Source organism: Spermophilus citellus, assembly GCF_964194105.1.
Source record: "Spermophilus citellus genome assembly, chromosome: 4".
NCBI lineage: Eukaryota > Metazoa > Chordata > Mammalia > Rodentia > Sciuridae > Spermophilus > Spermophilus citellus.
This window is the reverse complement of record NC_138185.1, coordinates 135302729-135327465: the sequence shown is the minus strand read 5'-3', so window position 1 is coordinate 135327465 and position 24737 is coordinate 135302729. Positions and strand designations below refer to the sequence as shown.

The 24737-nt window shown below is 43.5% G+C and overlaps 4 protein-coding genes across 6 annotated transcripts; 2 read left to right on the top strand and 2 right to left on the bottom strand.

The window, feature by feature from the left end:
• Window positions 1-567: 567 nt before the first annotated feature.
• Window positions 568-2344, top strand: SERF2 (small EDRK-rich factor 2). 2 transcript variants are annotated; one of them, XM_081291825.1, is made up of 3 exons: window positions 568-721; window positions 1283-1391; window positions 1986-2344. In XM_081291825.1, the coding sequence occupies exons 1-3, from the start codon at window positions 715-717 to the stop codon at window positions 2269-2271; spliced, it is 402 nt and encodes a 133-aa protein (XP_081147951.1). In that variant the 5' UTR covers window positions 568-714; the 3' UTR covers window positions 2272-2344. The 2 variants fall into 2 exon arrangements, with proteins under 2 accessions (XP_081147951.1, XP_081147952.1); XM_081291826.1 differs by having other exon boundaries at window positions 570-721; window positions 2009-2240.
• A 139-nt stretch (window positions 2345-2483) lies between these two features.
• On the bottom strand, window positions 2484-8605 carry SERINC4 (serine incorporator 4). 2 transcript variants are annotated; one of them, XM_081291828.1, is made up of 12 exons: window positions 8332-8605; window positions 7514-7690; window positions 7175-7353; window positions 6694-6773; window positions 6482-6575; window positions 5482-5693; window positions 5196-5291; window positions 4962-5088; window positions 4494-4566; window positions 4036-4084; window positions 3748-3901; window positions 2484-3567 (listed from the first exon to the last, which is right to left on the bottom strand). In XM_081291828.1, exons 1-12 carry the CDS (start codon window positions 8422-8424, stop codon window positions 3342-3344), a joined length of 1560 nt encoding a protein of 519 aa, XP_081147954.1. In that variant the 5' UTR covers window positions 8425-8605; the 3' UTR covers window positions 2484-3341. The 2 variants fall into 2 exon arrangements, with proteins under 2 accessions (XP_081147954.1, XP_081147955.1); XM_081291829.1 differs by lacking the exons at window positions 5482-5693; window positions 7175-7353; window positions 7514-7690; window positions 8332-8605 and having other exon boundaries at window positions 6482-7081.
• A 204-nt stretch (window positions 8606-8809) lies between these two features.
• On the top strand, window positions 8810-10117 carry HYPK (huntingtin interacting protein K). The gene is made up of 4 exons (XM_081291827.1): window positions 8810-9193; window positions 9500-9555; window positions 9750-9801; window positions 9948-10117. The coding sequence occupies exons 1-4, from the start codon at window positions 9032-9034 to the stop codon at window positions 10041-10043; spliced, it is 366 nt and encodes a 121-aa protein (XP_081147953.1). The 5' UTR covers window positions 8810-9031; the 3' UTR covers window positions 10044-10117.
• A 1643-nt stretch (window positions 10118-11760) lies between these two features.
• Window positions 11761-24701, bottom strand: MFAP1 (microfibril associated protein 1). Its single transcript, XM_081291823.1, has 9 exons — window positions 24503-24701; window positions 20021-20240; window positions 18875-19004; window positions 18103-18290; window positions 17204-17312; window positions 16945-17105; window positions 15114-15273; window positions 12623-12712; window positions 11761-12523 (listed from the first exon to the last, which is right to left on the bottom strand). Exons 1-9 carry the CDS (start codon window positions 24579-24581, stop codon window positions 12341-12343), a joined length of 1320 nt encoding a protein of 439 aa, XP_081147949.1. The 5' UTR covers window positions 24582-24701; the 3' UTR covers window positions 11761-12340.
• Window positions 24702-24737: the final 36 nt, after the last annotated feature.

The following is a 24737-nucleotide window of genomic DNA, read 5'->3' as shown; positions in this document are numbered from 1 at the left end:
AAATTCTGTGGTAAAATAAGCAGGACCAAAGTTTTAGAACATAATGGGTGTGGCTGAGGTTTTCTACCCTGCAGGTTTTTAGGAGGGGGATAAATGTGGTTGGGATGGGGTTTCTGAATTGTGTTTTGTTACGTGTTCTTCTAGCGCGGTGAACCCAAGTGTACAAATAAGTGACCGGGGGGGGGGGGGGGGGGGGAGGAAAAATGTCCTCAGTAACAGGACCAAGTTTAGTTGCAGAACCCTGATACCTCAGAGCTAGACGAACCACCTAGACTCCACGAAACCCCGCCCTTCGTTTCCTAACATTCCTTCACCGAAAGTTTGTCATTACCTCAAACTGTCCCCGCATTAGGTCACTTTGCCCGGTCACGTGCTCTGGCTCGCGGGAGCGCCACATCGCCAGCCGCACCCCTCCACCCCCACCCTACCCACGTGACCCGGCCTAGTTTCTCCGTGCCCGGTCCGGCGCTTCGCCCGGGAAACCCCGCCCCACGCTGCGCGCTCCGCCTGCGGACCTCCGCATCTTATCCGCCCCGGCTCGCGCGTGGCCTGGGCTCCACGTGTTTTTTCCTGCCCAATGGGAGTCGGCGCCCGGGCGTGAAGGGGCGGGGAGGAAAGGGACGACTTGGTTACGTTGCGAGAAGGGGGCGGGGCCTGCAACGTCGGACAGAACGAGGGGACGCAACGGAGGCAGGCCGAGCCGCTGCCGTCGCCATGACCCGTGAGCACCGAGCCCCTTTCCTTTTGCCCTTTTATTTCCGTTCGTTCTATACTTGTCGGCAGAATCGTCGGCCTTGACTTCCCCTGAGCTGCCCAGCGAGGCCCTTCTCCGGGAGCGTTCTTTAGCTGCTCTCAGGCTTGGAGCCCGGAATCGAACCCTTTGCCCACCGCCACTTCTCGAGACCACCCCCCCGCCCTTTCGTTAGGAATCGGCCCTCCCTGACCTTCCGCGGTCTGAGAAGCCTTATGTTGGCGTGATAGGCCCCGGAGCCTCCTACTCCTGACACCAGCCCATCCCCCACGGACCCAAACCCACCATCTGTCTGGGGCCCTACGCCACCCTCAAACTCAAAACACGCCTTCCGCAGGCTCCTCGGACTGACCGTCCTCAGTCCCTGCAGTTTGACCTGCCCGGTGGCACCTTCCTTCCCCATCCCCCAGCAGCCGAGGCCCCGAAATGGGTCGGTGCCGAGGTCCGGGGATCCCTTCTTGCCCGGGATGGAGGCAAAGAGTGTGTGTCCAGAACAGTCCCGGCGTCTCACTTTTTACCTTCTTTCCTTAGGCGGTAACCAGCGTGAGCTCGCCCGCCAGAAGAATATGAAAAAGCAGAGCGACTCGGTAAAGGGAAAGCGCCGAGATGACGGGCTTTCGGCTGCCGCCCGCAAGCAGAGGTAGCCCCAGGGAGGGGAGGGGATAGGGGAGACCTGGGGGAAACGGGTTATATCAGGAAAAAGAGCTACCTTAGGACTTGAATCTGGACTAGGCGTGAGAGGCAGAGCGTTATTGCTTCCTCTAGGGTTTTATTTCCTCCCCATCCTCCAAATTGTTAGTTCACAGCCTTGCAGGAAGGGACTGGGGTAGAAGACTTCCCTAAGTCCCATTTTTTGAGTGCCCCTGGGTGACCTTAAGGGCAAGGGCAGGGAGCTTCACATTTCAAGCACAGTTGTGGTTATGACAGCCCAGTAGTTTTGTCCCTCCTTGCTGTTAGTTTCTCCTCCCTTTTCCCAACTTTCTCACTGGTGTTGCTGGGTGTGGTACTCAGCACAGAATAGAGCACCTTGGGCCTGTGTGGCCAGACTTCTGACCCTTTGGGCAACAGCCAGATGGAGACTGATTGCCTTTTGAGCCTCAGCTCTATTTCTCTTGTTCTCCTAGGGTGGGAATACAGCAGCCACATGCTGAACTTTGTCCCATCCAATTCCATCTTATCCTTTGTGCCCTTCATCCCCTGCATCTTGTCCTTTTTGCCCTCTGGTACCTCCCAGTGCCCCATCATCTCTACCCCCAGGGACTCGGAGATCATGCAGCAGAAGCAGAAAAAGGCAAACGAGAAGAAGGAGGAACCCAAGTAGCTTTGTGGCTTCGTGTCCAACCCTCTTGCCCTTCGCCTGTGTGCCTGGAGCCAGTCCCACCATGCTCGCGTTTCCTCCTGTAGTGCTCACAGGTCCCAGCACCGATGGCATTCCCTTTGCCCTGAGTCTGCAGCGGGTCCCTTTTGTGCTTCCTTACCCTCAGGTAGCTTCTCTCCCCCTGGGCCACTCCTGGGGGTGAGGGGGTTACCCCTTCCCAGTGTTTTTTATTCCTGTGGGGCACACCCAAAGTATTAAAAGTAGCTTTGTAATTCCTTGAGCGCCTGGTTTGACTGGGGATTTGGGGGGATATGGGGATGGAGGAATGACTGTCCTTTCCCACCAAAAAGGGAGAGCTCTTTTAAGAATTGTGGATATGTAGATTCAATAAGTAAAATATCACAGAAGAAGCCTTTATTTTACTATGACAACTAGACAAGTATTCCGGTTATATGATAGAGAAATCCTCTAAAAACTATAGAGACTTCTTTTCTGTGATTTTTAATTAAAAATTCTTTTGTTGTTGTTGTTTTGTTCCCCACCCAGACCTTGAACACCATCCCAAGGATGGAGTTAAGGGCCTAAGTGGGAAGATTCCAAGACCTAAGTTTATGCCTCTCTTCCTCATTCTTCCTCAGTTTGTTTGACTGCTTGAAAGTTGGCCAAAAAAATCCTGCTGCTTACTGACTTCCCGTAGTCAGCTGCTCTCAAGTGTTCACATTCTCTTCTGTTCTGTCATTCCTCGTGGAATGAGGGTGGTTTTTGTCTTTCTGCTTCCCTTGACCTCACGATCAGGGTTAAAACCCGGGGTAGCCTTTGTGCTCCTTTCTTTCTTGGCCCTGGTATGTTCTGGGCTTCTTGTACTCCTGTGCCCAGGGTTGAACTGCTTATTTTTCTTTTTATCTCCAAGGGCAGATCCAAGTCTTCAGTCCTTGTTGGTCTCTGTACCCCCACTCCCACCCCCACCCCAAGCTCAGGAACCAGGAAAGGGCTGGTGCCGCACTGTCTGCTGGGATTAGCAGTGGTTCCTGCAGCTGCTGATTTGGGAGTTAGGATCTTGAACTGGTGTGAAGACATAACGGTAGCTCTAGTGAGTCAGAAACTCTGCCCAGGGCATTAGGGTGTGTATGAACACTTCTTCCAGTTCCGACATAGTATTAACTTAAGCCTAGAGGTCAGTAACTCCATTTGTGTTCCTGAGGGTACTGAGCTGGACTGGTCAGCTCCCTTGAGCCAAGACTAGAGATATAATCTGAAGGGAATCCCTTTTTGTTAAAAGGACTTAGACTGGAGGCTGTTATCTGGTAATACTGATGCCATATGGTAGTGTTTCCTGAAGGTAAGCCGGGGCTTGGGGTCCTGGGTTGGGGTCCAACAGAGTGGTGCCAGTAGCAGGCCCAAATAGAGTAGTACACAGGCCCAGCATGAGGCAACCTTGACCCAGAATGTGGCCCAGCTACCCTTGGTGAAGGTCTTTTCCAGTTCTGCTCCCTCATAGCTGTGGAACCAAAGACTGTTGTTAAAGATATTCAGGGCCCTAGCCTTTAGATCTACCTCCCCTCAGATCATGGAAGACCTATGTATGTCTCCTGAGAACCCTTTGGAATGGCCTTGAATTGTTCTTTCCTTAAAATAGCTAGGTTTTCAGGAGAGTATCTCCAGCCCATCTCCATCCTACCTGAACCAGTTGGTAAGGGTAACCATGACGTAGAGTGAAGCAAGGAAGAAGACGAAGTGGAAGGCAGAATAGCTGTAGGAAAGATGCTGGGCTTGCGGTGGTGGTGCTTGAGGGGTCTCTTGGTCAGTTGGCCGGGTTGCCCCATCTGTTTGCCCTGCAGAGAAGGAAGAGCTGCTGGCAAGCAGTGCTGCTGGAGTACCTCTTCCCTTCTCCCCCAGCTACTTAAGGAAGGTTCTGGAGGGCTCTTTGATTTCTATCATTTATTAGGATTCCTCACTTGACACTCACCATCCCCTGGCTCCACTGTTTCTGGGCAGCAGAAACAGAGTGAGGGTTTCTGCAAAACAAAAGGCAGCATGTTTTGGAATGAATGAGGGTGTTAATCTAGGAAATTTCCCTTTGAAAAATTGGTCTAGTGTAAGAAATGGAGGCATATCTGGGTTCAAATTATAGCTCTGGCATATTAAATGGCTATGCAAACTTTGGTAAGATGTTTAATCTTTTGTGCCTCAGTTTCTCCATTTGTAAAATGGAGCAAATACCTACCTCACAGGGTTGTTGTGAGGATTAAATTAAATGAGATATGTATGTAAAGTATCTAGCACAGTGCTTAGCACATTTTGGGTACTCAATAAAAGGTAACAGCAGCTAGAATCTGAGCATTCTGGGTAGAGGTTGGTAGGATGTGTGTCTGTCTGTGTGTTTTGGGAGAGGGATGATGGGGATACTGAGCTCTTAAGCCTCACCTGGAACTCATAGCTGTAAACCTTGATGATCCACAAGGGCCCAAATACCTCAGCCAGGTAGGAAGCCTCATTGCTGAGAAATAAGAGAGTTCTCAAGCTGGTCCAAATAGAAGGGATTGTTTGGGGACATTATTGCCAACTAATCTGCTGGTAACCCTCATGAGGGTGCTGTGGTCCCTGAACTGCTTTTCAACGAATTTAGGAATCTGTGTGAGGGCCCTAAAATCTTAAAATCTGCACATACTTTTAAATTCTCAAGTCACCCCCCCACCCCACCCCCTTCATCTCATAAAGATCATCTGACAGTGCTATTCTTAGAAACTGTCCCTGTTCATGGGGAGCTTTTCTCATTCTAGCCTTGCTATAAAGTTTAAATAAACCATGGTTCTAGACATTCTCCTGACTCTCTTCCCTTATCCTGGGCATTCTCCCTCTGATAATTTTTTTCCCCTTCACACCTTTACGCACCAAGCAAAAAGCACACAAGCATACATAATGCCAGCGCTCAACACTGCTAGTGAGGTATCTGATATTGGGGGTTCCATTTTATTCAGGCCAGGCAGGCACAGGGTGAGATTCTGTCCTTGAAGGATTACTGAAGAAGGGTAACAGAAGAGAAAGGTGTTAAGAACAAAAAGCTGGGTATTTGGCAGGAGCAAAAAAAGTTTTAAGCACTGGTTGTCCTGGTCTACAGGACCTTACCCCTCTCTGGAGGACGGCTGGACAGTGCAGAGAAGGTCAGATACATGATATAGCAGCTGATGATAGAGGCTTGTAGAAGGCCAGAGCGGGGTTGCTCTGAGGAGAATAGATATTGCTTTAGTCTACAGGATTGTAATTTTCTTAACTCCTACCCCCATATCCACTTCTTTCTCCCATAACTGGAGGGAAGGAGATTCCTTTTAGGAAGGCTAAGGAATTTGGTAGAATATTGGAAGAACATGCCACCCTGCCCCCAAATCTGGAATGTTGTAGGGCATATACCCACTGAGGCGGATGCAAGGAGCGATGGAGAGGAAGGAGAGGAGGCCACAGAAGCAAAGGTGCATACTAAGCAGCATCTTGTTAAGAAGGCAACCAGCTGGGTGTGTGTAGTGTTGGAATAGGAGCATAGCTCCCAACCCCGCCATGCTGTAGAATCCTAGGGTAGCCAGCAGCACAGCTAGGAACCAGCTGCAGTCTTGGGCTGCACCTGTCTGCCTAAGGAGGGGGAGGTGGCAATGGTTTAGAGCTCCAACTCTTGTTTTTACCCATTACTTTTCCCCTTCCTGCAGAAGACAGGTGTGATTACTCATCCCATCCAGAGTCATCACACTCTTTAATTAAATTTATTTTTTTGTACTGGGGATTGAATCCAAGGGCACTGAACCACATCCCCAATCCTTTTCATTTTTTGAGACAGGATCTCACTGAGTTGCTTAGTACCTTGCTAAATTGCTGAGGCTGGCTTTTGAATTTGTGATCTTCCTGCTCAGTCTGCCCAGGTGTATACTACCGCACCAGGACATTCTTGGGTTTTTGATACTGCTTATTGGGAAGCCCAGTGATCTGTTATGTCCTTTACCCAGCCTTTTATTGTTAGGACTAGTGTATTTTAAGTTGTTCATGCCTGTAATCCCAACTACCCCTCTCCCCCTACTTGGGAGGCTGAGGCAGGAAGGTTGTAACTTCCAGGCTAGCCTGGGTGTCTTAACAAGACACAATCAGAAAGGGTTGTGGGTGTAGCTCAGTGGTAGAGCAACCCTGGGCTAGATCCTCAGTACTGCAAAAAAGAAAAAAAAATTAATGCATGTTAATTGTACAAATTAACGGGATTCATTTTTACATTTTCATACATGTGGTTTGATTTGTGTCTCCCCTTACTGCTGTCTTCTTTTGCCCCTCCCCCATCCACCTGCCCTCCCCTAATAGTTTGCTCAGCCTTTTGGAATTCTGTAATGCTAGACAGCCTTTCCAGAAAGAGCCTTTCGGGTTATGTGCCCCCATACCAGTTCTTGTTCCAGGAATGGGCAAAGGCTGTAATAAGCACCAACTGTAGTAGGATGAATGTGAAGCCTCCACAAATGCCAATGTAATGCCAGGCTGCAAGATGGACACCAGGGAGAGAATGTAGCTGGTCATATATATCACTGCTTCTCTTCCTACCCACTCTTCATGTTAGCCTTTAGCCTATTGCTGATTGGAGTGTGAGATGGTATACCTGGGAGGAGATGCTCATCAGGGATGCAGAAGGCAGCAGCACAGAGACCTAACAGGAACAGCACCTTGAGGAACCAGAAGCTGGTTAGGAGGGAGAGAGAAAACCAGACTTAGAAAAAATAAAGGAGAGTGAATAGTGCCTAATGGGAAATAAAGCAAAAATATGGAAAGTATAAGTAAAGGAAGGGAGGGAACAGGTCCACTGCACTTTAAATTTGAATTCAAAGTCACCTAATAACATCTAGGCAGTGTTTTATACTTTACAAATGGTTTGCATACAATACCCTCGTTGTTATCTCCACATGAGAGACTCAAAAGAGGATAAGTATCTGTCTTATGGTCACACAGCAAGAACAGTGGAAGCAGGGACTTAAACCTGTTTTTTGTATTTTTACAGTGTTATTCATCCAGGAATTTCCTTTACCCACCTTGTATCTACTTTCCTCTTCTGTCCCTTCCCTGCCCAAAAAGTATACACAAACCTGTTATGCAGCTGTGCCCGTGGGCTGGTAGGGGAGTGGAGGTGGACCAGTAGCACAGCCTGTAGCAGGTGGAAGGTGGCGGTTCCTGCACATATTCGATACACAGCCCCAGAGCCACTGAGCACTGGACAGGCAGAATGACCAAACAGGTGGGAACACAACCCCCAGGGCATCTGGATCTGAAGGGAGTGTGAGATATAGCACGGCAAATCAATTTAAGCTAGGTACCTAGTTCTCACTGGTATCTCCACTGCTTTGCTCCCTGCCCCCAGTCCAAATTTTGTCTATTTCAGCATTTCTCATATCTTCCCACCTTGCAACCTACCACCTTCCACTTACCCCATGTGCCTCACCCCAGACCCTTTCCACCACTGTCCTTGACAGCAGGAGGCAGCAAACTGCTGAGGCCCCTACATGAAGGAGGATGTAGAACAGGCGGCTACAAGTAGACTCTGTGAGAGAGGGCCTCCTAGAGTGGCAGCCGCTGGTACAAGGAACAGTGCCACAGCAGGACATCTGGGGATAGACCAGATAACAAGGTGATTTGCTGAGGAAAGGCAAACATTAATGTGTATGTGAGTTAACCCATGAGGTTGAAATCCAAAAATTTCCCTTCCCTTCCTTTTGCATAGGAATTCTCAATTTGATTCTGAGTTATTTAGGATTGTCTTCCAATGACCACCAGTAAGGCTTTCATCACAGAGCTTGTGAGCAGGCTTAAGCTATTGACCTTTCCCTAGACCTAAAACAACTGGGGCTGAGAACATGGGAAAAGAGGTTTGCCAATTACTGACAAAGAATAGAGATTATAGAGAAGAAAAGAATGCCTGTCTTTATTGGCTTCTACAGGTTTTCCAACCCAGCTTCAGCCATCCTATGCTTTCAATTTTTCAGATAGTCCTTGCTTAAGGGAGTTTTCAAGCCTACGTGCCCATATTGGGTGTGGTGGTGGTGCATTCCTATAATCCCAACAGTCTGAGAGACTGCGGCAGGAGGATCACAGGAGATCACAAGATCAAGGATTCAGCAGTTTAGACCCTGAGCAACTTTGTGTCTCAAAAATAAAGAAAGGACTGGGTTAAGTGCCCCTGAGTTCAATCCTTGGTACCAAAGAAAATAAATAAAAATCAAGCCTATGTGCCCATTCACCCTCTCACCTGACAGAAGGGGGTTTTCACTATGACTCCACTGTGCTGCTGTGCTAGGCCCACGGAGGTGCTGGGACCTATGGTGGACTTTGCACCCACCATCTTTGTCCCAGGGATTAGGCCTAGGTCCACCAGATGGAAAGTAGATGAGAAAGTAGCAGCTTCTTCGGACTTCAGCCCATTGGACTGTTGCTTTGCTGGGGCTGGTCGCCTAGTCCAAAGACCAATGGGGACATCAGGAAAAGAACACAAATCTCCAGAAAGTGGTAAATACAAATGCCCTTGTGAAGGAGCTTTCTTCTCAGGGCTCACACCTAAGGCCACTCAGACTGTTTTACCTAGATTAGGGAGTAGCTTCCTGGAGATTAGCATCCTTAATAGGGTTAGGATTAGACATCTTCCATCCTGGTTGGACACAGTTCCTGGTGTGCAGTGGGGGGATTATTCCTAGATAATGAAGAGGGAAGGATGTCAACCGGGGTGGTCTGGAGTGGTGACAGATTAGGTCTAAAAGAAAGCCTTGCCGGAAATACTGTACAAACCCGAAAGAAAGTCTGTGAGACGAATTCCTTTCCTCGCTGAAGCTTCTAGAACTGGGGTTATGAAGAGGGTGTGGTCTAGCGTAGGCCCCGCCCCTTTGCTGGGCGGAAGTTGCGGTCACCGGATGTTATCATGAAGCCGGACTCTGCGGCGGCGCGGTGAGATCAACATGGCGACCGAGGGGGACGTGGAACTGGAGTTGGAAACCGAGACCAGCGGCCCCGAACGGCCCCCCGAGAAGCCACGGAAGCATGACAGTGGTGCGGCGGACCTGGAGCGGGTCACCGACTATGCGGAGGAGAAGGAGATCCAGAGTTCCAATCTGGAGACGGTACGGTTGACCGGGAGTGTGTCCGGGTGGTTTGAGCAGAGGGATCCCTGTAGGTAGAAGCCTGCGTTCCAGCTGGGAATATAGCTCGTTGATAGAGTGCTTTGCTAGCATGCATAGGGACCTGGATTAATTGGCAACTCACTTAGGAAATCCTCCGTTTCCTCAAAAGAACTTGATAGAAATTGGGCCTCAGGTGCACAGAATTGAATTCAACAGCACCTGGCAGCACTTCTTCGTGGAAGAAAAACATGTATAGCCTTGTGGCGGTTGTGCTGAGCGGTTCCTATCCTCTATGCTTTCCTATAGGCTATGTCCGTGATCGGAGATAGAAGGTCTCGGGAGCAGAAAGCCAAACAAGAACGGTAAGTCTTAAGTGCGAAGCCATTCTTACCAGTTGCTACTTATGCCCCCAATAAAAATAAAACCACAGTTAAGCCTTTGTGCCGTCTTTCAACTCTATTTACCAGTTCCTGCAGATCGAGGGTTTACAACCTGGGTTCCTAGGAGTTTATGGTTGAGGTAGAGAATGAGGACTAATGTACATGAATATTTTCAGGGAGAAGGAACTGGCAAAGGTCACTATCAAGAAAGAAGATCTGGAGTTGATAGTGAGTAGTAATGCCATACTAGTGTATGGGCAGGGGAGGTTCTGCTTAATTTGGGTTGTTTCCTGAAATAAGTGGAGTCAAGTTTAATGGCACATTGATGTCTCTGGGAAGACCTAATCAACACGTAATTTATCCTTTTCCTGCAGATGACAGAGATGGAGATTTCTCGAGCAGCAGCAGAGAGGAGCTTGCGGGAACACATGGGAAACGTGGTGGAGGCTCTTATTGCTCTGACCAACTGATATGTACTTTTTCAGGCATATTTACAGGATTAACTTATTGCAATAAAGACTTTTTTTGCAGTTTTGTCATCTTGGATCAAGTGTATTTATATATAGTTTTTGTTGTAGGGAACTTATGATGGAGAATATGGAATTAAAGCGATCCCTCCTTCCAGAAGACTTTTTTTTTGGTAGTGTTGGGTAGGAATTGGACCCAGGGATTTGTGCATGTGAGGCAAGCACTGTACCAACTGAGCTATACCCCCAGCCCCCTCCAGAACACTTAATGAACCTGACTGACCCTCAGCAGTATTCAGAGTACATATGGAGTCTCAGCAGAGTTAGTGTACCCAAAGTCACATGTCTCCAGGATAGCTTATGAATAGTTAGGAAGGACAGGCACATCCTAGGAGCCACTGTATGGGTAGGAGTGTATAGGCCCCTGGAGTTGGAATTTTAAATATCTAAGGTGTGAATGTGGGAAGAGTAGACAACTAATAAGGTTATTTTAAGATTTAATTATGTGAGGGGCAGGGAGGCCTTATATAGAATTGATCTGTGAAGGATTTGAATTCTGAACTATAAGATTTCCCATTTTCTTTTTTTCTTTGTGGTACTGTGGATTGAACTCAGGGCCTTGTGCATGCGAGGCAAGCACTCTACCAACTGAGTTATATCCCCATCCCTGACATTGCATTTCTAGAAAAGTTCAAGAATTTTGGCCAAGTCACAATTGCTAAACTTGTTTTCTCAACTGTAAATACTACCTTATAGGCTGTTGTAAGAACTGATGAGCTGGTAAATGTAAAAACTTTGACTGGTTCCTGCCTCCGAGTGGACACACAAGTGGCAACTATGCTTTCCCAGAAGAATTTCAAGGCCCTTTTTCATTTTGGTTCTAGGACAGTTTATAGGTTATATTCCAAATAGTAACTTGATATTTAGGCTCACATTTAGTAACTCATATTTGCACTTTTTTTAATACCAGGGATTGAACCCAGGGGCACTTAACCACCGAGCCACATCCTCAGCCCATTTTTTAATATTTTATTTAGAGGCAGGGTTTAATTTGCTGGCTTTGAATTCATGATCATCCTGCCTCAGCCTGAGCAGAGTAATTCTTCCAGTGAGGCATTTTAAGAATGTGAAAAGTTTTTTTTTTTTTTTTTTTTTTTTTTTGAGATGAGGGTCCCACTATGATGCCTAGGGGGTTCAAGCAATCTTACTGGCCTCAGCCTCCTTAGTAACAGACCACAGGCATGCAGCCCTGCACCTGGCTCAGTCTGCCTTTATTGTGGTGCTGGGAATTAAGCCCAGGGCTTCACATAATGCTAGATAAGTGTTCTGCCACTGAGGTACACATCCCCATGCCCTTCGTCATTTTTTTTTTTTTTTTTTTTAGTTTTTCCACTGGTAAAATTTCATTTCTTAAACCCTCAGAATTCTTGGTACTTTGCTAAGCGCATGGCAATTAGTATGATGGATGGTCCTGGATTGCTACTCAGGATTGCTCCCCACCCTACAAAGAACAAGATGATAGTAGGTATTTGGACTCAATAAGACACATGCCCTATTTCATGAGTTAATTTTTGTTCTATGTACAGCTGTAGTTCAGAGGAAGGAAAATCAAATATCTGTGTTTACACATGAATAAATCTGGATGCTACTGAATACCTAATCCTAGATCTGAGTTTGTTTCTGAGGTTAAAGGGGATGATCAAACTAAAATATCCTCTGCTTAACAATTCCCTGCTTTTATTTTAGTTAATAGGTAGTTAATACTTGTTAGTTTGCATATATTATTCTCCAGTATTATGCTAAAAATTCTGGGGTATATCTTTTATTTCTTGACATACACAAAAGGATAAAAAGTATATTCATTTAGAAAAGTTGCCTTCAACCAAAAATGCAAAACAGGTTTCAATGAGCTTAGATTTCCTGGTATAGTACTCCTAACCCTAAGGTAGAAGTATTGCATTTTCCACTTAATACACCCACATTTCTGACACAAGCTAAGTGGATGGATGGAAGAAAACCGAATACTCCCAAGTAAATATGGGAAGCCACAGCAGAGACACCTAAGATTTCTCAGAAACTGTTAAGTGGGCAGCTTCTATTCCTACCTGGATAGTGCTTTTCTGTGGGTTTCTTAATCTTAAGTCCAAACCTCACAAAGCACCTTCAAGGACTGGACTACACAGTAATAGGTAAGTCCAGTAAGGTGGATATAAGAACCACGTAATAACGGTAAAATAATGTCAAGGACCAGATGCTGAGACATCTCCTTGTGTCCCACAGTTAGAATAAATAGTTGAATCCTAGGTTGTTTTCCGCTTCTTGGCAGATGGTCGCTCAAACACATCTCGTACTCCAGCTGCCTTTTGTTTAAAGAACTTTGTATTCTGGGCACTCTCTTGGCCCCATGCTGAGTCAAAGGAGGTGGTATCTTGATCCACAAGGTGGGTATATTTGGTACGACCAGAACGTCCAAAGTTTTTGACCTAAGGGAAGGATTGATGATGAGTTATATCACTGAACACTTAAGACCCAGCTCCAGCCCTCAGTACATTACTTTTTATGTTGACAAAGAGTCCCCATACCTGCATGACTTTAGGAAGAATCGTTTTGTTGAAATGATCCTCCAGGGTTGGTGCACTAAAATCTCTCTTGTATACTTCCTCATCCTCATCCTATAAAAAAAGAATATCAGTGTTACGATTTTATTTCCCATACAAACACACAAATTTATTAAATTCTGCAACAAAGAAACAAAGGAAATAGGGTATTGAGCTTTTCTTCAAGAGATTCCTATTTGAGAAGATGATATTCTATTTTCTATTATGTTGTTTCTCTTTCCTAAGTGTAGATACTTACTGAAGGTTGGCCTAGTCTCTGCACTTATTTACTCATGACTTCCACTCTATAGGTCTCTCAGATCCTCAATCCTAAAATTCCAGTCTTCCCCCTCCCCACAATACCAGAGAAACTGTTCTGAGGATGAGCTACATCCTGTTATTTTCATTTTGAGACAGGGTCTTGCTAAGTTGCTAAGGCCAATTTTTTTTGGGGGGTGGTGGTGGTGGTGTACTGAGTATTGAATTCAGGGACATTTAACCACTGAGCCACGTCCCCAGCCCTATTTTGTATTTTATTTAGAGACAGGGTCTCACTGAGTTGCTTAGCGCCTCGCTAAACTGCTGAGACTGGCTTTGAACTTTCAATTCTCCTGCTTCAGTTTCTGGATCTGCTGGTATTGTTGATATGTGGCATAGCACCCAGCCAATCGAACAGTTTTTGTGCCAGGTATGGTGGTTCATCACCTGTAATCCTAGCAAGTTGGGAGGCTGAGGCAGGAGGATTGCAAGTTTAAGGCTAGCCTGGGAAATTCAGACCATTTAAAAAAAAAATTAAAAAAGGGCTGGGGATGTAGCTTGGTGTGCTTGTCTAGCAGGTATAAGATCCTGGGTTCAATCCCAAGTACCACAAAGAACAAAACAAAAGAACCCAATTTTTATGAGATCTACTTCCTTAGGCCTGAAAAAATCCCTCATTTAATCCCAGAAGCCATTTTAATTTCACTTCTTGTCCAGATAAGAAGAGTCAGTATTTGAATATGTCAAAAGACTCCTGTTTTTTTTAGCCAACAATGTATTGCTTCTTAAAAAAGTTTGATGATGATGATGATGATATGATGATTATTTTGAGTACTGGGGACTGAACCCAGGGGTACTTTACCACTAAGCTACACTGCCAACTCCCACCTACCCTTTTTAAAATATTGAGATAGGATTTCCTCTAGTAGCTCAGGCTTGCTTCAAACTTGAGATCCTCCTGCTTCACCCTCATGTGTGCTACGATTATAGGCATGTGCCATTGCACCTGGCAAAGCTTGATAATTAAAGCTGCTAACTGCTTAAGCAAAACTACTTTCTTACTTTGAAACAATACAAGAAATAATTTATCATCACTAGTGACAAGAAAACTACCTATGCTTAAAAATTGAGGGTTTGATACATGGAACTTAGTTTTTAAAATTTTTTTATTTTTTTGGTACTGAGGATTTGATCCCAGGGGTACACAACCATTAAGTCACATCCCCAGCTATTTTTTTATATTTTATTTAGAGACAGTGCCTTGTTAAGTTGCTGATGCTGGCTTCGAACTTCCTGCCTTTGCTTAATATAGGTGTGTACCACTATGCCTGGTAAATAAGCTAGTTTTATGATACAAACTCCTTTAACATTAGGAAATAATTTAACAAACCATATACTATCAAAAGTAATAAATGCAATCAATTATTTCATTGTTTTTCCTGCTTTTCCTTTGTAAGAAATTATCACTGGTACTAATTCAAATAATTTTTTAAAAGTCCATGTCACTTTACACAGCGTTAACAAAAGTGCTTTTTTGACCTTGGTTTTTATATGAAGAACAATGATAATGACATTCAACATAAGGGTCAGATAATTAACCATTAACAGGCCACCTTCTGTCAGCTCACAATGAAGTGAACTAAACGGCCACCCAAGTATGAACTAATATATAGCTATTTACAGACTCTTGATTTTTATATGATCCAAGCTTCTCATCTGGCTACAAAATGAGAAGGGTGCTTAACCACTGAGCCACAACCCCAGCCCCTTTTATATTTTATTTAGAGACAAGGTCTTACTGCGTTGCTTAGAGCCTTGCCAAGTTGCTGGGCTGTAATCCTCTTGCCTCATCCTCCCAAGTTGCTGGGATTACAGCTATGCACCACCATACCTGGCTGAAATAATGATTTTTAAGTGGTTTGGGGAACCTAATTATTTTAGTATCTATATAGATCCCTCTCTTTTCATTTTCTTAATTATTCTATTATATCATTTCCTTTTTCTGGGAGCTGAGGCCAAAACAGAACAGATGCTGCTGCTGTTTCTACAAACCCAATGCTTTTCTCTGGATTTATATCCTTCTCAGGCAAAAAGCAAATGAGAAGGTTGACTGCTAGAAATAGAAATAACATTTCAGGACAGTTTATTCTCCATCTAGAGGACAAAAGGATTCTGAATTATTCTTATTGCTCAATTTTCTGATACCCATTTCACTTACCATGAAGAAGGCACCCCGGTGATAGTACTTCTGTAAAAACTTATATTTGCCTTTAACAGCTTTGTTGGTGATGACTTTGCCATTTGCCCGAAGCTCAGCTCGCCTCTCTTCCTCAGTCAGGTTTCGCATGCGTTCAATTTCTGCTTTCTCCTTTTCAAGCCTGTTAAGGTAGCAAAACTATTTATTAGTATTTATCTAGCGTTAGAGTGGTTAGGTTCTACCTTGCCACATGGTGTCCTGCATGACCCTGGTACTCTGCAGAGTCCACTCAGCAAGAAAGCTCTCACCAAATAACCACTAAGCCACATCCCCAGCCCTTATTTGTATTTTATTTAGAGACAGGTCTCACTGAGTTGCTTACTGCCTGGTCATTGCTGAGGCTGGCTTTGAACTTGTGATCCTCTTATCTCAGCCTCCTGAGCCACTCAGATTTCAGGCATGAGCCACCATGCCTGGCTCTTAAAGTCTTATTTTGAGATAGGGTTTCACCAAGTTAGGTGAGTGGCAGTGGCACAGGCACAACAAACCTTAATGACTAGTTCTCTTCCTCTATCAATTCACCCAAATATTTATTTCCATTCTTCCTACTCAAAGCTAGTTGAAAAGAAAAATTATCAAAAATTACTTAAAAGGTCTAGAATGAATTAAAGTTCTTCCCACAGAGCCAACAAAGGTTACTTCTAATGGTGGCTCTGATAAATGGGGCACCTTCTATAAGGGGTGCTGTTGAAGTTAGGAGGAAGAGAAAATGCTGGGCAGATAGGGAAATGGGCCCCTGGGTGACTTCCTGGGCAGCAGAGCAAAAACAGAAGCTGCAGTTTTTTATTTTTTTGTTTTGTTCCGGGGATTGAACTTGGGCATTCAACCACTAAGCCACATCCCCAGGCCTATTTTGTATTTTATTTAGAGACAGGGTCTCACTGAGTTGCTTAGCTCCTTGCTTTTGCTGAGGATGGCTTTGAATGGATGATCCTTCTGCCTCAGCCTCCCAAGCTGCTGGGATTACAGGTGTGTGCCACTTTGCCGGGTGAAGCAGTAGGTTTTTGCTCAGAAACTTGCATAAGGTTATTTTTAAATCAGGACATATATGACCTGGAGTCCACAGCCTCACCAAAGAAGGAAAAATGTGTTATCGATATTTGATTGGATTAAAGATTGCAGGCATGCCTAGTGGACACTGAGAGCCTTATGCAGGGATTAGGCATAGGGCTGACTTCCTTAAACCTATAGATCTATATAAACCCATAGACAATAGCCATCCATTGGCATCCTTCTCTTGGAACTCCTCCCTTTTGGGGAGTTTTGCTTTCTATTTACTGTAATGAATCCTGTTATTTTGCTAAAAACAAAACAAAACACAAACCCTCCCCCCCAAAAAAAACCCAACCAAGAATGGGGCTGAGGATGAAGCTCAGTAAAGGGAGCCCCTTGCTCAGCATGCTTAAGGCCCTGGGTTCAATCTCCAGGGTCACAAAACAACAAAAAACCAAACCAAAATCCAGGTGTGGTGGCACACATCTACAGTCCCAACTTGGGAGGCTGAGGAGGAAGATCACAAGCTTCAGGCCAGCCTCGGCACATAAGTGAGGCCCTAACCAACTTAGTGAGACTTTGTCTCAAAATAAAAAATAAAAAGGGCTGGGGATGTGACTTAGTGGTAAAGCCCCTCTGGGTTTAATCCCCAATACTGAAAACAAACAAACAAAGAAACCAAGCAGCAAACCAAACCCATCCCAAGAATGGAAACCATAGTAGGTGACAGGCCTCAGAGCTACAACACTGGTACTAGAAAACCTGTTCCATCAGCAGCATTACCAATCCCATTACTCACGCTTCTCTGTCTTCTCTGTCCCTCTTGATTCTTTTTAGCTCTCGAACTTTCCATGCCTCATATTCCTCTTCATCATTTTCATCGTCAGTGTTGAGTGCATCCAGTGCAGCCAGGGAACGCTTATTCTCCTCCAGCTCTTTCTTGGTCTCCTCTTCTACAATCTGGATAAGGAAAACAACTCAGATATGCACTTCCTTATCCTCAGACAAACCTAATTACACCACTCTTTGCACTCAATCCTCACAACCACTCCCAGTACCTTGAGGGTGTACTTTCGCCTCTCTTCAGCCATGCGCTTTGCTTCCTGCTCCAGCTCTTTCTGTTTCAATGCTTCAGCCTCCCGTTCTTGAACTGTCACTCGGTCCTTCCTGCATCACAGAGGTCCTGTTAATTGCCCAAAGTCCTTAGAATGGATCTCTTTGTTCCTCTCAATCTAGTCCCATCCAAATCCAACAAAGCCAAACAATCTTTGGCTCTATTATTTGCAAACTGTCAAAAACAGAGGCGTTCTCACAGATCTTTAGTTCACCAAAATTATGTTCATTCTTGAGGTCTGCCTAGATAATAAGAAGCCTGTTGGATTATAAGTAATAGAATTTCTAGCCATTAGGAAATAGAATTTTTTTTTTTTTTAAGAGAGAGAGAGAGAGAGAGAGAGAGAGAATGAATTATCTTTGTATGTGGTGCTGAGGATCAAACCCGAGCTGCACGCATGCCAGGTGAGAGCGCTACCATTTGAGCCACACCCACAGCCACAAATAGGAATATTTAAAAAAAATATTTTTAGTTGTAGATGGACACAATACTTTTATTTATGTGTTTTTATGTGGTGCTGAGGATCAAACCCAGTTCCTCACATGTGCAAGGCAAGTGCTCTGCCAGAGCTACAACCTCAGCCCAGAAATTGTTATTTAAGCTTAATTTCATGCTCAAAATATACAACCTTGAGCAGATAAGTGCTCCTTAACTGGAAAGAGAGATATGAAAACAAACAGGCTTCCTGCTATACCATACTACTCCTCAATATCTACACCCTGGGCACTGGCCTAAATGCTTAGTACTTAGATTTGGACGAACATGGGATAGAAATGAGGCTTTTACTGTCAGACCTAGAAAGAAATAACTATGTAAATTCTGACCTGTTTTTGAGATACTTACTTTCGAATGAAGACTGGCTTAAGGCGAGGCTCCATCTCATCTTCACTGTCTGTGTACTCTTCATACTCTGACTCTGATTCTGACTCCTCCCCAGAACGTCCTTCATCTTCTACCTCCATGACTTCCATTTCCTCATTTTTTCTCTCCTGTGCTCGTTGACGCATCATTCCACGGCGCCGCTCTATTTCCTATCAAAGCATACATCTAAGCTTGTTATTCAAATGGTCTGTACTCTATAATGGCTTTTTTTTTCTTCTTTTTTTTTTTGGTGCTGGGGATTGAACCCAGGGTCTTGCACATGCTAAGCACAAGCTCTACCTCTAGGCTACACTCCTGAGATAGCTTTTTATTTTTGTCTCATCAAGTTCAACAAATTCTAAGAAAATGAAATTTAGAACCACTTTATTTTCAATTTTATCTCTAATAAAGAGGAAACACTATCACAATTCTGCCAAAAGCAGTCATCTTGGCCTTTATGGCCTCAGCAAATGAATACTGGCACTGGACATGGTAGCACATGCCTGCAACCCTAGCATCTTGGGAGGCTGAGGCATGAGGATCACAAGTTAGAGACCAACCTCAGCAACTTAATAAAACCCTGTCTCAGATTAAAAAATAAAAAGGACTAAGGATATAGCTCAGTGGTAAAGTACCTCTGGGTTCAATTCCCACTACTAAAAAAAAAAAAAAAAAAAGTAAAGAAAAAAAAAGGATCTTCCCACCAATTTTTCTTCTGCTCAGGAAAAAGAACTCCCATTTCCCTTTACCATACCTCATCATCAATTTCTTCCTCCTCTTCTTCACTGGTATCTTCTCGTTCCATGCGCCAAGCATCTCCTTCTACTTCTGAGTCACTTTCTCCTACTACTTCAGGTTCTACTATTTTCCGATGTCGGGCCAATCTGAAAAACAGGATCTCCAAGTGTATGACCAATGTCACAAAAATAGGAAAATCCACAACATTTTCTTACAACCTGATTTGCCTTCATTAATATGAATGTCTTTGAGATGTAACAACTGAGGTAGAGATTAAAGAAACTATACCAGAATGTCACAGCAAATAGTCAAGTTGGGCCTAAAACACTAAATGTGTTCAGACACCATTTTGGGGGCACAACAGCAAACTCACATGGCACAGAGGGACATTTTCAATAACTCAAGTAGTTTACACTTTCAACATTAAATCATACTTTATTATTTTCAATGACATAGTATTTTAGTGAAACAATTTTTGATGATTGCTGTGACAAATTCCTGAGACAATATGAACAGTGAGAGTTCAGGACCTATGGCCTCTGTAAGGTAATGCGTCAATCAATACACAACATACAAATCCCCTCACTGGGAGGCTCTCTTTCTAACATGAGATCACTTCTTAAGTCTTTTTTCCTACTTTATCAGTGTCATTTCCCCTCACTGGGGAATAAGTAGGTGGATACAACCAATTTCTCAAGTTTTATAAAACATCTTCATGATAAAAAGACTCCCTTTAAAGAACAAACAATTGTCTCTCTATTCTTTGAGGAGTTGGGATGAAATCCAAGACCTCTTCCTTGCTAGGTAAGCCTTCTACTATAGAGAAATCTCTGGAGCCTCTTGGTATCTATTTTCTATTTCCTTAATGAGTTAATTAAGATCCTTAGGCTAGAAGTTACCTGCTGTTTTCTGAAGCTGCCACTTACTGGCTGTGTATCTTTCGTCATATTATTCTCCTAACTCCTTTGTGCTTCACTTTTCTCATTTGTAAAATAACGACAACCTCATAAGGTTATTGTATGGATTATAAGAATTATAAATATAATCTACTTAGAACAGCATAATTGGCACATATAAATATTATTCAAGTATTAGGTATTAGTGATGTTATTAATTAACCTGCAGAGGTTCAGATCCAGGGAAGTATAACCTTAGTCATTACCTTTCTTCCACATCTTCACTAATACGGTTCTGTAAACGCCGCAGCCGGGGATCACTAGATGAATCCTCCTCTTGTTCCTCCGGTTCTGCTTCTTGTTCTTTGGCTTTCTTAATGAATTGAAATTCTTCATCCTCCTCATCTGAAGACTCCATAGGGGCATAGTCTGGCCTCTTTCCAGATACATAACGTTTTACCTTTACCTTCTCCATTGAAATCTCACCTGGGCAAGAGAGATAACATAATAAGTTAACATAATAAGTCAGTAGTCTTTCCCAGTGTTCTTCAGCCCTTGGCCTCTGCAGGTAGCGCCTGAATTTCTGGTAGACAAGGGTTTAAGCAGAAGAAGAGAACCATTACCCAATCTCCTATTCATCTAATGGTGTTTTCCAACAAAGGCCAACTCATGGGAAAGCATTATTGTGATTACTCTCATGATAACGAAGCTTACCTTGGGTACAATTAAGTGAAGGAAGGTGAGCAGTGAACCAGTAGGAAAAAACTCCACTCCCACCATAAATTCATGCTACTCCATTTCAGCTATAACCTTAAACAAATTATTGTAACAGTGCCCAGGATATAGTCAGGATGATAAGTAGGAACTTATAAAACTAAAATATTGGTTGGACATTCTTTTAATTTCCTTTGGAATTTCCACGACAGCCTTTATAAAAGATTGCCACATAACCTAAAATTCTAATAATTTTTATTTCCACCTTCTTTCCTTTTGCTTTTGTGCCATCAAATCTGCAAGAGTAACTTCTTTTACACATACAAACAATTGCAGAGAACAGAAAGAGTGAAAACTAACCAACTTCTTTTATAAGATAAGCAAATCCTGATAACCAAAGGAAACTCTAGGTGAGTTTCACTTACATACAAAAATACTCTCTCCCCAAATCCTTACAACACACACAAAAAACCAAAACTCTAAATCATCCTCACCTAATAGGAGTAAACCTAGGATTTCAAGAATGGCTTAACTTTAGAAAAGTAGTGGGGGAAAAAGGAGAAATATGCTATTTTTTTTAAGTCACGTAATGATTTTTTTTTTTTTTTTTGTACTGAGGATTAAAGCTGGCTCTACCAATGAGTTACATCTCCAGCCCTTTTTATTTTCAGGAAGGATCTTACTAAGTTGCCTCAAACTTGCAATCCTCCTACCTCAGCCTCCTTAGTCACTGGGATTATAGGCATGAGACTGGAGAGATCTGTTTCTTAAATGAACAAACAGTGAGCATCCTTATGTTGTACCCATTATACTTTGTAGTTAACCCTGTATTATGATTCTAACTTGGACAATAATAAATACATAAATGATAAGGACTGAAAAGGAAAAAACTACCATAATTTCCAAGCTATCATTGTCTCCGCAAAAATACAAGATAACAAGTCAAGCTAAACAATTCAGGAAGCTGGTTACAGTAGAGCACACCTATAATTCCAGTGGCTGGGGAGGCTGAGGAAGGAGGATCTTGAGTTCAAAACCAGCCTCAGGGGGCTGGGATTGTGGCATAGTGGTAGAGTGCTCGCCTTGCAAGACCATGGGTTTGATTCTCAGCACCACATAAAAATAAATAAGTGAAATAAAGGTACTGTGTTGAACTACACTAAAAAAAAAAACCAAAAAAACAAAACCTAGCCTCAGCAATTTAGCAAGGCCCCAAGCAACTCAGCAAGACCTTGTTTCTAAATAAAATACAAAATAAATATAAAATAGAACTGGGGATGAGTTCAATCTCTGGTACAAAAAACCAAGCCAAAACAAAAACAAAAAACCTATATGTATATAAAAATAAGTGAATGGGGCAGCTGGGGTTGTGCCTCAGTGGTAAAGTACTCGCCTAGCATGTGTGAGGCACTGGGTTCGATTCTCAGCATCACATATAAATAAATAAAGATCCATTAACGACTAAAATAAACAAACAAACAAACAAACAAACAAAAGTGTTGGGTCCGGGGATATAGCTTAGTTGGAAGAGTGCTTGCCTTGCATGCACAAGGCCCTGGTTTCAATCCCCAGCACCCCCCCCCAGCACACACACAGTGTATTTATGTATAACTATGTATAATTAGAAAATATTGTTTGAAGAATAAAATGGAGGGGGTAAAGGGGAAGGTGGTTTGTACCAAAGAGCAAGGCTTAAAGTTATAGTAAATTAGGGACTTGGGATGTAGTGAAATGGTAGAGTGCTTGCCTAATATGCATGAGGTCCTGGGTTTAGTTCCTAACACCACTACCTGCCCCCCCACCATGGTAGTCAGGTTTATAAACAAATTAGAATAAAAAATTTTCTAAAAAAAGTAATCAGGTGGGGGCTGGGTATGTGGCTCAAGTGGTAGCGCGCTCGCCTGGCATGCGTGCGGCCCGGGTTCGATCCTCAGCACCACATACAAACAAAGATGTTGTGTCCGTCAAAAACTAAAAAATAAACACTAAAAAATTCTCTCTCTCTCTCTTTAAAAAAAAAAAAAAAGTAATCAGGTATATTCTGGAGGCTGAGGTAAGATTAATTGATCCCAGGAGTTTAAGACCAGCCTGGAAGCTGGGCACAGTAGCATATGCCTGAAATCCTAGCAGCTTGGGAGGCTGAGACAAGAGGATCACAAGTTTTAGGCCAGGCTCAGAAATGTAATGAGGCCCTAAACAACTCAGCAAGACCCTGTCTCAAAATAAAAAAATAAAAGGCTAGGCAGTAGGGCTGAGGCTGTAGCTCAGTGGCAGAGCGCTTGCCTTGCATGTGTGAGACAATGGGTTTGAGTCTCAGCACCACACAAAAATAGACAAATAAGATAAAGGCATGCAGTCCATATACAACTGCAAAAAAAAAAAAAAAAAAAAAAAAAAAAGGCTGGGCAGGTAGCTCAGTGGTAAGTGCCTTGGATTCAATCTCCACTACAAAGAAATTAAAAAAAAAAAAAAAAAAAGAAAGAAAGAAAGAAAGAAAGATCCCATACAATGAAGTGTGGATGGATGTCTTGGAAATAAAGTTCTTATAATTTACTTTGGAGAACAATTGGTTACAGATAGTAAAGTTCCTCCCTAAGGAAATTTTTACATAAATGTATCACAAAGCCAGGCATGGTGGCTCAGTCTTGTAATCCAGTGGTAAATTTAAGGGGTTGAGGCAGGAGAATCATGAGTTCAAAGTCATCCTCAGAAATTTAGTAAGGTGCTAAACAACTCACTGAGACCTTTCTCTAAACAAAATACAAAAAAGGGCTGGGGATGTGGCTCAGTAGTTAAGTGCCTCTGAGTTCAATCCCCAGTACCAAAAAAGGTATCCAATAGATACATTTAAGAATGACAACTGGGGGCTGGGATTGTGGCTCAGTGGCAGAGCGATCATCTAGCATGTGCAAGGCCCTCAGAGCCACATAAAAATAAATAAATAAAATAAAGGTATTGTGTGCAACTAGTTCTAGAAAAAAAAAAAGAGTGACAACTGGGGCTGGGGTTGTAGCTCAGTGGTAGAGCACTTGCATAACATGTGTGAGGCATTGGGTTTGATTCTTAACACCCCATATAAATAAAGACCCATTGACAACAACAACAACAAAGAAGGATGACAACTGCAGGCTTCTGCAATAAAAGGAAAAACAACATGGCAACAACTAACTACTAACTACCCATCAGGAGGGAATAAATTGTGGTTTATTTATTTATATAATGGAATTTAAAAGCAGTTAAAATGAATGAAATTGATATTTATTAAAAAATTCTCAAAAGTCATGTTGAGTTAAAGAAAGACAAAATGGTGTAGTTCTGTGGTAGAGCATCTGACTGTCATGCAGAAGGCCTGGGTTTAATGAACAGCATCCCCCCCCCCCCACCACCACCAAATAGGCAAGTTGCACAAAGTTTGATACAGGATATTTAAAGAATAAGAAAAAAAATGATATTCTTTCCCGACATTTTTACTGAAAAAACTTTGGTCCTTCCTACATCTGCACTTATTGAAATCATACCCGTTCTTTAAGGATCAAATTAAATGACACTGTCTTCAAGAAGCTTTTCTTGATTACCCCAATCTGCTTGGCATGTACCTCTTTTTTCATGTCTTATATGCACTAGAATATGAATGACTTAAAGTTGGGGCACTACCTTACACAACTTTCTATTCGAAGACACGGTTCCCGGCCTGAACGAAGTTATGGTCTTCTAGGGGAAGACAGACACGTAAATAACTACAATACTTGATAAGAGTTATCAAAGCAGCCTAAACAGACTGCTATGTAAGAAATTTGTGGAGGCCAATAGAATAGAGGGGTGCTTGCCGTACGAGAGCAGACAGTCACAAGAACAAGATATTATGCAAAGTAGATCCCCTCCTCAACCCAGACAACGCGAATGGGTGCGACTTTAGTGTGGAAAGGCAGAAGAAATGAGGCCAGCGGGGTTCGGGTGGCCAGCCGGGGGAGTTTTGGAGGATGCCGAGGCTGGGAGAGGTAAAATCTGACTGGGAGAGGGGTGAGCACAGTTACCTTTCTCATTGCGAACGGGGACGGCCCCAGCCGTAGACTGAATGGGCGGTTGCTTCATGAGTGCGCTTGGGACCGACATGTTGATTGCAGCGGTGTTGATTCCCGAAACTCGACTGATTATAAGCAGCGAACACTCACAACGAACAGCTAAACTACTTCCCACCTAGGTACGCCCGGCACGACAGCACGACTGATAGAAACTACTTTTGCGTCAGAGCTAGGTAAACCGGAAATG

Excerpts from the sequence above, each read along its gene's own strand:
- SERINC4 (XM_081291828.1), bottom strand. The coding sequence starts at position 8,424 with ATGGTGGGTGCAAAGTCCACCATAGGTCCCAGCACCTCCGTGGGCCTA. Across the intron at positions 6,576-6,693 it reads TGATGAGCATCTCCTCCCAG|CCTGGCATTACATTGGCATT; the intron begins GTATACCATCTC and ends TCCATCTTGCAG. Across the intron at positions 5,089-5,195 it reads CAGCCGTCCTCCAGAGAGGG|TAATCCTTCAAGGACAGAAT; the intron begins GTAAGGTCCTGT and ends ACCCTTCTTCAG.
- MFAP1 (XM_081291823.1), bottom strand. The coding sequence starts at position 24,581 with ATGTCGGTCCCAAGCGCACTCATGAAGCAACCGCCCATTCAGTCTACG. Across the intron at positions 20,241-24,502 it reads CCCCGTTCGCAATGAGAAAG|GTGAGATTTCAATGGAGAAG; the intron begins GTAACTGTGCTC and ends TCTCTTGCCCAG. Across the intron at positions 17,313-18,102 it reads AAGCCAGTCTTCATTCGAAA|GAAGGACCGAGTGACAGTTC; the intron begins GTAAGTATCTCA and ends TCTGTGATGCAG.
- SERF2 (XM_081291825.1), top strand. Across the intron at positions 1,392-1,985 it reads GCTGCCGCCCGCAAGCAGAG|TGCCCCATCATCTCTACCCC; the intron begins GTAGCCCCAGGG and ends GGTACCTCCCAG.
- HYPK (XM_081291827.1), top strand. The coding sequence starts at position 9,032 with ATGGCGACCGAGGGGGACGTGGAACTGGAGTTGGAAACCGAGACCAGC. Across the intron at positions 9,194-9,499 it reads AGAGTTCCAATCTGGAGACG|GCTATGTCCGTGATCGGAGA; the intron begins GTACGGTTGACC and ends GCTTTCCTATAG. Across the intron at positions 9,556-9,749 it reads CAGAAAGCCAAACAAGAACG|GGAGAAGGAACTGGCAAAGG; the intron begins GTAAGTCTTAAG and ends GAATATTTTCAG.